Genomic DNA, 16,330 nt, shown 5'->3' with positions numbered 1-16,330 from the left:
CGGCAGGACGCTGAGGAGCAGGGGCTGCTCAGGGGCTGCTCTTGTTTCGGCATTTAAGAATCCTGTATTTACTCTTTTGAACTGGGAGTTTAACGTTTGTTTTTGTAATGGACAGCACGATTAAAAAATAAATAATTAATTTGTTATTGTCTATATATAATAAAATTAATAACAGACCAAGAATATTTCCAAATACTCTTGACATGACTTGATTTTAAATTTTCATTTCGCAAAGGAAATATGAAATACCTCACGAATACTTTCCTTTGTCTTTGTTATTTTTCTTTGATCTATGTTCTTTATCTTTAGACTCAGATTGTATCATCTTGTTCTTTCTCTTTGTTTTTGTTCTTATTTTATTTTGATTTTTTAAATTTTTTTATGAAAAAACTGCTGTATTTGCTTTGGATAATTGGAAAAAACAATTTATCAATAAAGTTCTACCTTACCTTAATAACGAAGTAGAGTTGATAAACCCTTTAAAGGAAGACTAAATATAAATGACTTCAAGAATCGATAACAGACAGCGGTTCTATGCTATGTTCAAGTTCAAATTAGTTTTAAACAATATTTTAAGTCAGTACTACAATTTGTCAATTAATCTCCATCACAGTAGATTTACTTAATTGCATTAAAACATCCCAGAGTTCCGTGGACTCGCTCAGTATGGGTTCAACATGCATATGTGAAGACCATGTGGAAGAGCCAGAAATAGACAGGAGCAGCTATATTATATATATATTTTCCTGCTGCTGGTTAATCTCCTCGCCTGTGTTCAAGTCCTTGAGTGTGTGCGGCGTCACATTGTAAAGTTGTCCATCACGTGCGGCTCAGTGGGAGACGCTACAGGGACAGTAGCTCATGCTGGGATGACACATGGCCCTCCCACATTATTTCCAGACAACACACAAATCAACCCTGGGTACCGCCTCGCCTTCACACTGAGACACACTGGTTGGACGCTTTCCCAGTCTTTTCTACGTTCTTTGCAGTAAAACAAAAAACCCTGAATGACCCAGGGTTGAAGATGAAACCCCTCCCACATGTTTTTCCTTCTTAGCATAGTTCCTAAAATATATAATAAAATGTAATTGACTTGGACCTGGGACTATTGTACTCATAAGTATGTGTCTGTTTGCACAACTGTCTTTTATTTGAAATATTAACATTTTAAAATGATCTTAAGCCCCGCCCACCAAAATCTCCTAGTTTTTCTGGAGATTAAATCTTGTTTTCCTTAACCACACCCACTCTTCTGTGATTAGTCATGCATCTTGGTTTGTCACTGCACGTCACCAATCTGGGGAAGTCTCCACCTCCAAAGAAACCCGTTGTATAAACAAAGCGGGGTGTGATTACAGCTGGCTGGAGGAGGAGTGAAGCCATTATTACGTCATAATGGAATCCGCTCTCGTAACCTCTCGTTTGCCCCGATTTTAGACGGGGTAGAACTTTATAAAGTAATAAGTTAAAAAAATGGTCATGATGAGGGACCTACTGCATACCGTTTTTTATGTAATGACAATAGCTAAAACAAATTAACTTTTGTTTTCTGCCTGATGCATTTTTAAGTGTGCAACATATTTATTTGCCTGTCATCTACAAATACCTTTTTGTGATCGGAAGCCGCTGTAATGAAAATCAAATCCTTTTGAATCCATATTTCTCAGTTGGAAAGGTTTGGACTGTCTCGTCCTGGTTGGAGGAAAGATGCTTTCCTAAGGCGTGGTGTGATACAGTATCTTTGGGTCTCGGGTGAGGGAAGGATGAAGTGCGAGATCGACAGACGGATCAGTGCGTCCTCAGTCATCGGTTCTCTGCATTGATGTGTTGTTGTGTAGAAAGAGTTGAGCCAAAAGTAAGTAAATAATGGTTATTTCTAAAGTGCCTTTCTAGACCAGGGTCACAAAGCACTTTAAAAATGAAAAACAATACACTGTTAAAATACATACTTAAAAGACAAACGCAGGAGTTCCAGAAAATCAGGGAAAAGCACAAAAAAAAATCTTCAGATGTTTCTTGAAGGAGTCAGTAGATCATCAAACACAGATGTTTCTTGAAGGAGTCAGTAGATCATCAAACACAGATGTTTCTTGAAGGAGTCAGTAGATCATCAAACACAGAGATGTTTCTTGAAGGAGTCAGTAGATCATCAAACACAGATGTTTCTTGAAGGAGTCAGTAGATCATCAAACACACAGATGTTTCTTGAAGGAGTCAGTAGATCATCAAACACAGAGATGTTTCTTGAAGGAGTCAGTAGATCATCAAACACAGAGATGGTTCCAAAGCTTAGGAGCAACAGTCTGGAAGGATTTCTCTCCTCTGGTCCTGAAGCGTGTTCAGGAACCATCAGTAGATTCTGATCCAAAAGACCTCAGAGCCCGAGCTGGGGTGTAAGTCTGGATCAGATCACTGATGGAAGGTCTGACCATGAATAGCTCTGAAAGTAAGAACCAGAATTTTGTTTTGACATCCTTTTCCTAAGTTTAGAGATTTTTCCGAGTTGAAGGAAACAGTTTCAGGTCAGTTTTCTGCAGTGTTGAACTAGAGACATGTCTCTGTCAAATACAACACCCAGGTTTCTCAGGCTCCGTTTGACAGACTGGCCTAAGACACCCAAGTACTGACTCAACTCTTGAACCTTATCATCAGGCGCAATAACCAGAATTTCAGTTTTGTTCATATTTAGCAAAAACAAAAGCTCATGCTTTAATGCTCCGTCTATATTCCCACTTTTATTTATAGTCACCTAATCCGTGACCAAAAGATTGTGCAGACAATTGGCTAAAAAGAACTTTAGTCTGTCTTGAGTTGGAGACGAGGGGAGGAGTCATTCAGGAGAGACTCAAAAGTAGAACCTCTGCTCCTCTGAGGAGAGAAGCTAGTTGAGGTCGCAGACAGAGAGGAGACCTCGGGGCAGACCCAGGAAACGTGTTCTACTGAAAGAGGCTGAGCCCATTGCTTGGCTGCTTCCCCGACAACCAAACCTCAGATCATTTGTAGAAGATGGATGGATGGATGGATGGATGGATGGATGGATGGATGGATGGATGGATGGATGGATGGATGGATGGATGGATGGATGGATGGATGGATGGATGGATGGATGGATGGATGGATGGATGGATGGATGGATGATGGATGGATGGATGGATGGATGGATGGATGGATGGATGGATGGATGGATGGATCCATGGATGGATGGATGGATGGATGGATGGATGGATGGATGGATGGATGGATGGATGGATGGATGGATGGATGGATATTCTCCCCACCTCTGTGTGTTGATCAATGCCACTCATCTCTTTCCACGCGTCTGATTCGACGTGTGCATCAGGAATACGTTTGCTCTTCACTGCTGCAGCAGACAAACTGGGTCGTCCATACTACCTGCACCGCATTCATCACTGTCACGTATACGCTGATGCACGCTCGTGCTACACACACATTTGCACATCACTGATGACTCTATGTGACTAGATCACGTGGTTTGTGTTGTAGCAGTGAAAAATAATTGGCTCCGGAGCCGTTTCAGGGTCAGGGTGCGAGGGGGTGGGAAAGGATAGCGTCTGGCGGGTGATTGAGTGAACGACGAGGGAACGTTGGGGGTTAAAAATCAATAGCCAGGAGACCCACTCCCAGTTACTGCAGCAATACAGGGATTCCATCAATGAACAGGAGCTGCGTTGCCCCGGCAACGCTTACTGTATGAATGAGAGCATGTAACCGTGGAGACTCTGCAAAGAGAGGAACTGCTGGTTGCCGTGGCAATGTTATGTGAACGGACTAAGCAAGATGAAGATTGACCTCTTTGATCTTCATTGTCGAGGTTGTTGTCTTCACTTTGATGCCGGGTAAAAGCGAAGTACTTTACGTCCTCCGCTCCTCGAGTGTCCTTCCAAACATGCTCTCCAAACATCAAAATAGAGAAGAACAGCATGTTCAGGAACACCAGTATCAAGGCTGCCAATACATTTGGCAAAATGTATGTTTTGCGATTAAAAAAAAGTATAAATAAAATGTCACACTCTGTCTTTAACTGCAAATGTACACAACATAATGTGTAATTGTATCTAAGAGTTTCAAGCACTGATATCAGTGTAGCCGCGTAAAATAACTCCTGGCCTTTTCAAGTCATTTTACGTGGCCAACTGAATAATGAGCTGGAAATCAAATTAGCATATTTATTGGAGTACGTGGAGGAAATCTTCTGTTTATTAATTCTGTTTGTGCTTAAACCAATTTTACGTGGTACATGGCGAACAAAATTATGGAAGGAAAATGTTTGAGTACGATTTTAGTAAACTTCAAATCTGCCACACAAGGCTCACTAGTATTACTTTGTGAGGCTCCTTAGTACTACTTCAAGAGTCTCTGTAGTATTACTCTGTAAGCCACTTTTGTATTAATCTGCGAGGCTTTGTAGTATTACTCTGTAAGTCTTTGTTGCATTACGCTGTGAGGCTCTGCACGATTCTGGACAAAATGAGAATCACGTATTTTTTTGGTTTTCGAATTGAGATCACGATTGTCTCACGATTTCTTTTCAGCAATATAAATATTTATTGCACTTTATTGTTTAAAAAACAATGAATTCTCTTGTCTTTTCTACACAACCTTTGAATAATTTTAACAATAATAATTAACATAATAAATGTCTGGATGGTTGACCAGGAGAGATTTTCTCCCGACATTATCCTGGCTTTTACAGCTTCATCATATTGCACTTTATGTTGACGTTTAAGGTGGTTGTACAAGTTTGTGGTGTTACCCTGTGGTGCTGCTACTGAAGAATAACTCTGCTGCAAGTTACGTCTTTTTTGTTTTCATCGTCTCTTTCGAAACCAAAAAACTTTCGCACCGCTGAATGAGAATCTTTTTTTGGTAGTAATGTTACAGTGACTTTGTCCTCCTCACCGGCGACTGGGTTTTCCTCTGAGCTCATTTTCTTCTTTTCTCTCAACTCTTCACTAGGGCTGAACGATTATTGAAAAAATATATAATTGTGATTATTTTACGAAAGACTGGGATTGTATACGTGATCATTTTTTTAATGTCCTCTTTTTTATGCATTTTTTTTATCCAAAACAATAAATGATTCACTTAACAGTAAAATGTTTTTCTTTGTGATTGTTAAGATTTAGTTACCATTTTTAAGATAAAGGCAAATTAATCATAAATTGAAATAAAGGGAGAAGGTTAATTTAGTTACTTTAAATTTAAAGTTCTAAACAGACATACTATATTAAGTATATATCAGCAGAATTACTCCACGAGGCTCTGAAGTAACACTGTAGTATAAAGTAACTCTGCGAGGCTCAGTAGTATTACTCCACAAGGCTCTGAAGTAACACTCCGCAAGGCTCTGTAGTATACAGTAACTCTGTGAGGCTCAGGACGATTACTCTGCGAGGCTCTGTAGTATTACTCTGCGAGGCTCAGTAGTATTACTCCACAAGGCTCTGAAGTAACACTCCGCAAGGCTCTGTAGTATAAAGTAACTCTGTGAGGCTCAGGACGATTACTCTGCGAGGCTCAGTAGTATTACTCCACAAGGCTCTGAAGTAACACTCCGCAAGGCTCTGTAGTATAAAGTAACTCTGTGAGGCTCAGGAGGATTACTCCATGAGGCTCTGTAGTATACTATACATTAACTCTGTGAGGCTCAGTAGTATTACTCCACAAGGCTCTGAAGTAACACTCCGCAAGGCTCTGTAGTATAAAGTAACTCTGTGAGGCTCAGGACGATTACTCTGCGAGGCTCTGTAGTATTACTCTGCAAGGCTCAGTAGTATTACTCCACAAGGCTCAGTAGTATTACTCCACCAGGCTTAATAGTATTAACCCACAAGGCTCAGTTGTATTACTCTTCTGACTACTAGGCCGTACCGTCCTTACTGTGCCATATAATCCGGTGCACCTTATAGTAAAAAAAACAAATACGGTACATAAATGTAGTAACTAATGAAAAAATATTGGTGTTTAACTTAAACTAAGTAACAGATTAACAGTGTCAATATTTGTGAAGCAGGACACACACAAAGATCTCCAAGGTTGAAAATACAACACCACGATATATCTCAATAGATGAATATTGACTACACATTTGACTTTCGTGATTGACGTTAAGAGCGTCACTTTGTCAATAAGCTGCTTTTTATTCACCCGCTAATTCATCCCTCGATTAAAGTGTTGACAAGCCCATCTCGTGACCTAATGTGCTGCACATATTCTGGCGTAGCCGAAACTTGTGCGAGTGTCGAAAAGGTATATTGCGAGGTGTTTGGCTGTGGTGACAAACTGTCATCAGGGTCCAAACACTGTCCCTCTGGAGATAAAAATCCCCGCCTGTCGCTCCCCACTGACGTTTATAATTGAATCTCACACTTTTGACACATGCGACTATCAATCTCTTTCAATTGGCTCACACTTTTCCCACACTTTCCGTCTCCGGAGAGAAGTGTTTTTTCTTCTGCCTCCCACAGGTACCTCATGAGGGACTTCTTATCTTTGTTCGTTATCTATGAAGCAAGACGAGGCAGCTTTGTTTGTATAGCACATTCTCTTACATCATTAACACCTTCAGCTGTGCTAGAATGATCCGTGAGTGGATGATGTATAACAGTCTTGAGTTGTTGACTACGTTTTTCATTTGAAGTGGGAATTATCTATACTCTCAACGGCAACTCTCTGAATTAGAAACGCCTGGTGGAGAAATTATCTTTAATTGTTGTAATCAGTGTAATGAATGATTACAATTAATGTATTGCGAAAATATGTAGGACTGAAATAAAGTTAAATAAGTAAAGTAAAGTTTATTTGTAAAGCGCCTTTCTAGACCAGGGTCACAAAGTGCTTTAACAATCAAAAACAATACACAGTTAAAATATAGTATTAAAAAGGCCAAGACACATAAGACAGAGAAAATTTGGAAAATGCACAAATTAAAAAAGTTTTAAGATGTTTCTTGAAGGAGTCAGTAGATCATCAAACACAGAGATCGTTCCAAAGTTTAGGAACAACGCGTGTTCAGGAACCATCAGTAGATTCTGATCCACAGACCTCGAGCCCGAGCTGGGGTGTAAGTCTGGATCAGATCACTGATGGAAGGTCTGACCATGAATAAATCTGAAAGTAAGAACCAGAATTTAAAAATTGATCTTGAAAGAAACTAGCAGCCATTGAAGAGTTTTAAGGTTTGGATAAATGTGAGTTCTTCTACTAGAGCGGCTCAGAATTCTCGCTGCAGAGTTTTGTGTTTATTGCAGGCAACACAGCTCCTTCTTGTTTTTTCTTCTTTTGTTTAATGTTGTTCATCTGGTCATCGTTCTTCTTATTCATTCCACTTTTTCTGATACATTTTTTTTTATCTATTCTTATCTTTAATCTAGTGTTTTACTTGTAAACTTGTTGAAAAAAAACCCCACAGAACTACTAACACACCTGTCCGAAAAATTTCTGAAGCACGGAGCTTCATTGTCCCCTTTTCTGAAAACCTTCTAAGATTAGCAGCATGAGGTTGTGTGTCGTCAGTTACGACTGATCTTTACAATCGTTTGGTTGGATAAAATATTAAAGCATGTGGCCAAAACCCAAGAAATACTTTTATCTAGCTGATCCTGGGCTTAATTTTTAAGACTTCATTTTCTGGTTATTGCCCATTAAACTTCTGCCTTCAAATCAGAGTTAAGCTAAAATATGAAATAAGACAAAATAATCCGGCTGTTATTCATCGTAATCCATCGTATGTTCCAGTCTGTTAAATTCTAAATAACTTATCTTTATTATTAACTAAAATTTAACATTTGTGTTTACCCAAAATTCATTTTTCAACAAGCTTAGAATATAGACTTGTCTAATCTAATTAACAAATCTTATTGTCAAGGTTTCAATAAACGACAGACGTTTCATACGAGCAGGCTTGATTGAATTTGGATGCTTTTAACTCTTGTGTTAGCTCAGGGTCAAGGTGACCCGAAGGCCCGAAAACAACAACCTTCCACCACTGCATATGTATTTCTGGAAACCAGGGAGTTCGTTCATCTTGACCTAGAGACAACAAAAGTGATAACAAAAACGCATTTATTTTTTCGGTTCTTTGGGTCACCTTGACCCGGAAAAATAACTAAAGGGTTAAATATGTCTTTTTGGACGAAGAAAATAGAGCAGCACTGCGACCGTCAAAGTGAGTGAAGTTTGCACAGGTGACTTAAAGACCATCAGAAACGTACCACAGCGGCACGTCGACTGGACCTCGGTCCGCCCGCTTATTTTGCTGATGCCCGGTGTTTTCAAATTCGCAGTAGCACAGCCTTTAGCTGTGGCAGTTAAAAAGCCATTGAGGGAATGAGAGGCTTGGCTGCTGATACTGTCTGTTAATAAATGACCTCTTACTGGAATTAGCAACCGACCTAGAGGGATAGTGAAGGCATGGAGGGCTGAACAAATAGAACCTGTGAAAAAAGGAAGACGTAGGCAGGACATGTCTCATGTTGTCAGTACACAGTGGGTCCGAGTGCGCTTTCATCATCAACAGATACATGACAGCAAGGAATATGATGTAGAAGTGTCAGGTTTAGGATCTGACTTTTACCTAAACAAAGAGTAGAAGTCAGATCTGGATTTAAGTTGCACGTTTTACATGTGAGGAAGAAAGAAAACACAGAATTACTTACAGGCCTGTCCGAAATATGTCTGAAGCACAGAGCGGTTTCTGTTATATCTACATTTCAGTTTCAGAAGCATATACAAAGTGTACAGTCACCTCTAACGCAACAATTCTTTACTACATATTATATGTGGATACATTCATTTGAAGAACATACTTTAGCTCAGGACTTTCCCAACACGCCGACTCCAAAGAAGTGCTTGTGGTGGATCAGTCTGTGGCTCCAACGTTACACTTTGAGTCAAACCCTAAACTTCCAAATACAGTGTTGTCGTCGTTTATAGACTCTCGTTTAAGGCTGGTTTGTCCAGTTCTTAACTTAATGTGTCGCAGCTCCTCTTAACACCGACTGTCTCCATGTCTCTGCAGTATTCTGTCAGCACACGCGACTCAGTTTGACTTGAGGACACTGCGAGCGGTGCGAGTGCTTCGACCTCTGAAGTTGGTGTCCGGGATCCCCAGTAAGTAGATACATTCGATCTGTTGTGGGTAATAGTTACTAAAATGCTCTAATACCTCCAGGCCTGCAGGTGGTGCTCAAGTCCATCATGAAGGCGATGATCCCCTTGTTGCAAATCGGCCTTTTGTTGTTCGTGGCCATCCTCATGTTCGCCATCATCGGCCTGGAGTTCTACATGGGAAAGTTCCACACCACTTGCTATAACGACATCACAGGTGACAGTCCAGCATGTTTCCATGACGACCAATGTCCGCGTGGCCTCGCAAACCGAAGTCAACTGAGGCAATTGAAATGACATGCTTTAAAATCAGAACATCTGTAGTCAAAGTTTAGTTCTCAACAATGGCCAATCAGAGCCTTGATTTCATGGTGATATACTCTGCAAAGGAAAATTGAAATTGAAGGTTCATACAACCTCATAAGATAATGATATAAAAATGACTCTACAGTGACATTAGACGAGAACTAGGCAAAGATAATGTAGAAACTAACAATTCTGTTCTATTAATTTCATTACTAGTCTCTAAATATCACTATAGGTTTTCGTTTTAGGACATATTTATTTCAGATGCAAATGGATTCAAGTGAATATTGAAAAAAAAAAAAAAAAGTTTTTTTAAGTACAAAGTTGTCCGAAATTCAATAGTTTTCAAGCATATTTATCTTGACTTTAAACTCCTTGCTACTATATTTTTGCGCCTCAAAACACCCACTGTATATAATGTGGGCCCTCAGGAAACGTAACAGCTTCATTAGAGCTCTCCCAACAGATTGACCCACTTTTCTAACTAGTCTCCTTCTCTGCTTCCATATGTGATCAGGGGAGATCAACGACAAGGAGCCATGTGGTCACGCTTTGCCTTCAAGGTTATGTCCCAATGGCACGACTTGTAAAACAGGTTGGCTCGGACCCAATTATGGCATCACACAGTTCGACAACATCCTATTCGCTGTGCTCACCGTCTTTCAATGCATCACCATGGAGGGCTGGACGGACATGCTCTACTACGTAAGACCTTTGACCCTTCACACGACAACACGGACCAGGAATTCAAAAGTATTTGTGGAAGTCACATAAAATACCAACCAAGAAGTGGCTTTTTTAAAAACTCTTTTTTTCTTGGTTAAAATACTTTTTGTCTTAAGTGGATCTTTGCATTTCTGTGACTCTAGTTACACTTTAATGGAACTAGCAGCTGATGATTCTTTGCAGTGCTGCGTGCGTTCTTTCGTGCCGCAGCTCGTTCTCTATTAAACTTTCATTGGTTTGCTCCTGACTGCCTGCGTGAGCGTGGAAGTCATCAGCTTCCATCCATCAGACACTATGTTAAATATAGACAAGGCAGACCAGAATAGAGGGACGCAGAGCACAGGAGGATAACTATTTTAAAAAGAAATGCAGCTGTTTAGCTAAATCACAGTTCAGTGTTGGTGATAATGATAATTTCCTTCAGCTGATAGAGCTAGACTTACTTTAATCAAATGATTACATTACAGTATATCACTTAAAAAAGATAGATAGATAGATAGATAGATAGATAGATAGATAGATAGATAGATAGATAGATAGATAGATAGACAGACAGACAGACAGACAGACAGACAGACAGACAGATATGCTGATTTATTGTTTTTATTTAATCAAATTATTTATTTTACATTACATTACATAAAGCACATGTGAAAAGGAACCTCATCTAAAAGCTCATCTTTATTTATTATATTAAAGAAAACAAAAAATGATTGCTTCAAAATAAAAAAATAATATATTTGTCTTTATGTTTCCAGAGTAATGATGTGGAGGGAAGTGCCTGGAACTGGATGTACTACATCCCGCTCATCATCATCGGCTCCTTCTTCATGCTCAACCTGGTGCTGGGTGTCCTCTCAGGGTAAGAGCCCTCTGTCCACTTTTGTTTTTTTCATATTCAAGTCAATATTGTCTTTTGATTATACTCAATATATCAATGATTCTCATGTGTAAGACGACATTTTCTTTTTATTCTGAACCTATACCTTGATATTAATCATTGTTTCCCATGTTTAAGTCAACATTTTATTTTTATTCTCAACCTATACCTTGATATTAATCATTGTTTCTCATGTTAAGGTCAACATTTTATTTTTATTTTTAACCTATACCTTGATATTAATCATTGTTTCTCATGTTTAGGTCAACATTTTCTTTTTATTCTGAACCTATACCTTGATATTAATCATTGTTTGTTATGTTTAAGTCGACATTTTCTTTTTATTCTGAACCTATACCTTGATATTAATCATTATTTGTTATGTTTAAGTCGACATTTTCTTTTTATTCTGAACCTATACCTTGATGTTAATCATTGTTTCCAATGTTCAAGTCAACATTTTCTTATTATTCTGAACCTATACCTTGATTTTAATCATTGTTTCCAATGTTTAAGTCGATATTTTCTTATTATTCTGAACCTATACCTTGATATTAATCATTGTTTCCCATGTTTAAGTCGACATTTTCTTATTATTCTGAACCTATACCTTGATATTATTTATTGTTTCCATGTTTAATTCAATATTGTCTTTTTATTGTTGAGCAAAACCTCACTGATTCTCATTTCTCCGCAGGGAATTTGCTAAAGAGAGAGAACGAGTGGAAAACAGGAGCGAGTTCCTCAAACTGAGACGACAGCAGCAGATAGAGAGAGAACTCAATGGGTACTTGGAGTGGATCTGCAAAGCGGGTCAGTACCAGGCAACTCTTAAAAACGTAAAGCTATTATCTGGGACTGAATAACAGAACTCGAGTGGTGATAGCATCGACAAAACAAACATGCTCACATACTAGCACAGACGATTCTCTCGCCTGTTTCCATGGTTACTCAGCGAAAAGCACCAGCTCATACTATGTCAACTTGATAATGTTGATTTTTTTACAGAAGAAGTCATTCTGGCCGAGGACGGCACCGGGAACTTTGACGGTAAGGATTTATTTCATAGAGAAAATGATGATGTTACTTATGAGACGTTTATTTTATTACTTGCTCACCATGAAGTTTGTTTTCTAAATGTTACCATTTGCCTCAAAATATGTTTTATTAAATTATAATTCTTACTAATTTCTGCTATGTCCTATGTAATTCTATTTAAAAACTAATAATACAATACCCCTCCTTTAATGTAAAATTTACAAACACATTTAGTATATAAGTAGTAGTGTTTAGTATATACATTTTGTATATAATACCTAAATAAATATATATATATATAACTATAAGGCTCATTGTACATTTTCTTTCCAGCTACTAACAAACACATTAAAAATAAGTTAGACATTCTTTCTCTCTATATATATATTTCTGTTATTAATTTAATGTTTTTTAATAATCTATTAGGTACAAGAAGAAGGCCAACTATGAAGACAAAGAATAACAAAACAGAACTACTGAACACGGAGGACGGAGAAGACAACATGGGAGATGGAGTTGGTAAGTTAAAAAAAACGACACACGTGCTTTTAGGAATCATTGGATATGGGAACTGAGACCAGGAAGTGGAGTAAACATATACAAGTTCAACCCTCAATGTTTAACCTGAATGTTCTTGATTTTCCCCAGGCTTCGCTCGCTCAAGTATAAAAGGTGGTAAAGATAATGGCAACTACAACAAAAACGAGAGACGGATGCGATTCTTCATCCGAAAGATTGTCAAGACTCAGGCTTTCTACTGGACGGTGCTTTGCCTGGTCGGGCTCAACACCATGTGCGTGGCCGTGGTTCACTACGACCAGCCGGAGCTGCTCTCCGACTTCCTTTGTGAGTTCAAACTCTCTCACTGGCTTCTCAGCTGGTCTTTTATACCATTAAGTTTGGGATATGTTAGTTGAAGGAGATGTTATGTGTTACTTAAACTGAACACTCCGGTTCTCTGGCCAGAGTCCAGCTACATTAGCATATCAAGCTATAGCTGAGGAAGTCCATTCATCACAAGACCGTCACAGTCTGCTCCCCTCACCCTGCTGTTGACTCGTCTCAGTCTCTTTCTTTTCTTTCAACTCTAACCCTCCCGTTCGTTCCTTCTCTATGGATCTTCTCTGACATCCTTCGGATCCCTGTCTCCTTTCCAGCCTTTTTTTCTCCTCCTTCATCCTCTGCTTTTTTTTTTCTCCTCCAGTTTATGCCGAGTTCATCTTCTTGGGTTTGTTCATGTCGGAAATGCTGATCAAGATGTACGGTCTGGGCATCCAGCCCTACTTCCACTCCTCATTTAACTGCTTCGACTGTGTGGTGAGTGCACACAACAACACACATTCAGACGCACACACACACACACTGAAGTCACCTACTGTATTTTTCGGACTATATAGGCAAAATCCTTTCATTTTCTCAAGACTTTACAGTGCGCCTTATAATACGTGGTAACATTTACTGTATTAATTCTGATTGTGTTTACTGAACTCAAACAGACTTTATGCTACAAAGCTAGATCCATAGTAAGTAAGTAAGTAATTTATATTTATAGAGCGCTTTTCCAGACCAGGGTCACAAAGCACTTAAACAATCAAAACAAAACTCAATAAAATATATACTTAAAAGATCAAGATAACACAGAGAATAACACAGGTGTTCCAGAAAATCCAGGAAAAGCCTGCACGAATAAAAATACTCTTTAGTATTACTACACAAGGCTTTGTTGAACAAATCTGTGAGGCTTTGTCGTACGATTACACCAGAAACCAAAGTGTTACTCCACTGCCATAGAATTACTTTGCAAGTCGTAGTATTACTCCGTGAGGCTTTGTAGAATTACTGTTGGAGGCTCCGTAGAAGTACTTGCGAGGCTTCGTAGAATAAGTTTGCATGGCTTTGTAAATTAACTCTGCGAGTCTTTGTAATATTATTTTACGATAATCTGAAGTTTCACTCAGCGTGGTTTTAAGGACTTAGGTTTTGTTGAACTAATCTGTGAGGCTTTGTCCTATTATTACACCAGAAACCGAAGTGTTACTCCACTGCCATAGAATTACTTTGCAAGTCCTAGTATTACTCCGCGAGGCTCCGTAGAATTACTGTTGGAGGCTCCGTAGAAATACTATGCGGGTCTTCGTAGAATTATTCTGCAGGGCTTCATAGAATAACCCTGCAAGGAACCGAGAGGCTTCGTAGTCAGGAGTATTCCAGAGTAATACTACGATGCCCTATCATGGCTATCAGTCAAGGATGTCACGTCAGTCATGGTTACACACAAAAGTATTCAAACAACACACATTAGTTACACATAAACACAGTTTATACTTTTATGTAACACACTCATGAACTTCTGCAAACACAAACACAGAACAATACCAAACCTTATAATTACCAAGCTGACAAAATGGCAATGAATGAAAGTGTGTTTTCTTCTGCAGGTCATTGTCGGCAGTATCTTTGAGGTCGTGTGGGCCACCATCAAACCCGGCACCTCCTTTGGCATCAGCGTCCTTCGAGCGCTGCGTCTGCTCCGCATCTTTAAAGTCACCAAGTACGTGTCACTCACCGATCACGTGTTCTATTTAAAAAACAATCGTGACCAAAAGCAGCGCCGATATCTTCCGCCGCTGAAAGAACAAATGCGGTTTCTATGTGGCAACGCTTGTCCGACACTGGCTTCGGGAGAGATTTTTTAATTGGTCTCGGCTTCCTTTCATCGTTCTTGAATGAGATGCCTGCTGGTCACGACGCAGCTAGTTTGGACAGTCATTTTCCCCAGCGGGCTTACCTGATGTAGTCACGTGACCGATTTGAGCTGCTGCCAGTGTAAAGACTTCATAGAAAAAGGGACGAAGGGAAAAACTTAAATATCTTCAGGGTTGTGTTATTAACTATCTTCAAGACATGACTAGAGTAAGTTAGTAAGTAAGTAATTTATATTTGTAGAGCGCTTTTCCAGACCAGGGTCACAAAGCGCTTAAACAGTCAAACAATACTCAGTAAAATATATACTTTAAAGGTCAAGATAAAACTGAGAACAACACAGGAGTTCCAGAAAATCAAGGAAAAGCCTGAACAAAAAAAATGTATTAAGATGTTTCTTGAAGGAGTCCTTTGATGGCCATCTCCGTAAGCCTTTGTTATATACAATAAGTGGATTCACACACAAAAACAAAATCAAATAAGAAATGCGTTTTTTTGTTTGCCTTTAAGGTCTCCAGGTTCTGTTGGACAGAAATATTTAATATTTTGTCGTCAACTATATTTAAAATATATTTATTGTTCATTATCTATTCATTTTAATGAAGCCAAGAAACCTCCTTGTGTCTCTGTGTTCTTTATTACTTTATTCCCCTTTACCTCATTTTCCACATTTTTTAATCTTTAAGTTATAAAAAATACAAAATTTAAACGTTTTTTTTTCCCCAGAAAAGAATCTTTTTGTCATTGAAATGACATGTCAATATGAAACCAAAGCTCTGAGCTTCTCGTCTTGTGTGCAGATACTGGGCTCCTCTTCGGAACCTGGTGGTGTCTCTCCTCAACTCCATGAAGTCCATCGTCAGTTTGCTCTTCCTCCTCTTCCTCTTCATTGTAGTCTTCGCACTGCTGGGGATGCAGCTGTTTGGTGGACAGTGAGTATTGTTACGCTGCGTGAGATGTTTAAGTTCTACCTCTCCAGGCAACTCAGGCTCTGTTTGTACATGAGCATAAATATATGAACAACCTTTTAAAAGGGGAAAAAAAATTCAAACCCCCCCAAAAAAAGATTCTTACAAACTCAAAAACACTTTGTTTTTTTATTAATTGTTCATTATCGTTAATTAAACATGCTTATTTCTTTCTTTCCATTCATATAATAGACCACGTTTAGGCATCGTTTTTATTCATTACCACCATTTTGTCAACAGAAAGTTTTCTTTCTAGGTTTCTTTGACAACCAACATAGTTAAGAGAATTAGAATAAAGTGGGCCACAATGTACTCATCAATGTACACAAGACTTTTCAAAACTGCAGCCAAAGGGGCCTTTTGCTGCCCACAGTCTTTTTTAATAAAAAAACAAAAAAAATGAAATGTATAAATTAAGTTTGAATCTGATTAAAGATATAGGAGCTTTTATTTGGAAGTTCTTAATTTATAGTCGAGCATTAAATCATCCATTCAGAATAATTCATAGTACTTTGTATCTTGAGTTCCTTTCCAAACTCTCCATAAACCAGATCATAACCGCCATTTTAGAGAGATT

General features: G+C 38.7%; 1 protein-coding gene across 5 annotated transcripts in view; it reads left to right on the top strand.

Moving 5' to 3' along the window:
- The window catches only part of cacna1ab (calcium channel, voltage-dependent, P/Q type, alpha 1A subunit, b), a 114,963-nt gene that overhangs the window by 35,043 nt on the left and 63,590 nt on the right, over nt 1-16,330 (top strand). For all 5 annotated transcript variants that reach the window (XM_087810163.1, XM_087810188.1, XM_087810197.1 and 2 more), the window contains exons 4-14: nt 9,044-9,135; nt 9,197-9,349; nt 9,956-10,143; nt 10,923-11,026; nt 11,742-11,857; nt 12,053-12,094; nt 12,509-12,601; nt 12,731-12,928; nt 13,287-13,399; nt 14,521-14,633; nt 15,586-15,717. In XM_087810163.1, the coding sequence (XP_087666289.1) occupies nt 9,044-9,135; nt 9,197-9,349; nt 9,956-10,143; nt 10,923-11,026; nt 11,742-11,857; nt 12,053-12,094; nt 12,509-12,601; nt 12,731-12,928; nt 13,287-13,399; nt 14,521-14,633; nt 15,586-15,717 (1,344 nt within the window). The remainder of the gene's footprint in view (nt 1-9,043; nt 9,136-9,196; nt 9,350-9,955; nt 10,144-10,922; nt 11,027-11,741; nt 11,858-12,052; nt 12,095-12,508; nt 12,602-12,730; nt 12,929-13,286; nt 13,400-14,520; nt 14,634-15,585; nt 15,718-16,330) is intronic.

The sequence above is a fragment of the Callionymus lyra genome, chromosome 1, assembly GCF_982586985.1.
Source record: "Callionymus lyra chromosome 1, fCalLyr1.hap1.1, whole genome shotgun sequence".
Lineage (NCBI taxonomy): Eukaryota > Metazoa > Chordata > Actinopteri > Syngnathiformes > Callionymidae > Callionymus > Callionymus lyra.
Note: the sequence above shows the minus strand (reverse complement) of the source record. Positions and strands in the feature narration are given on the sequence as shown.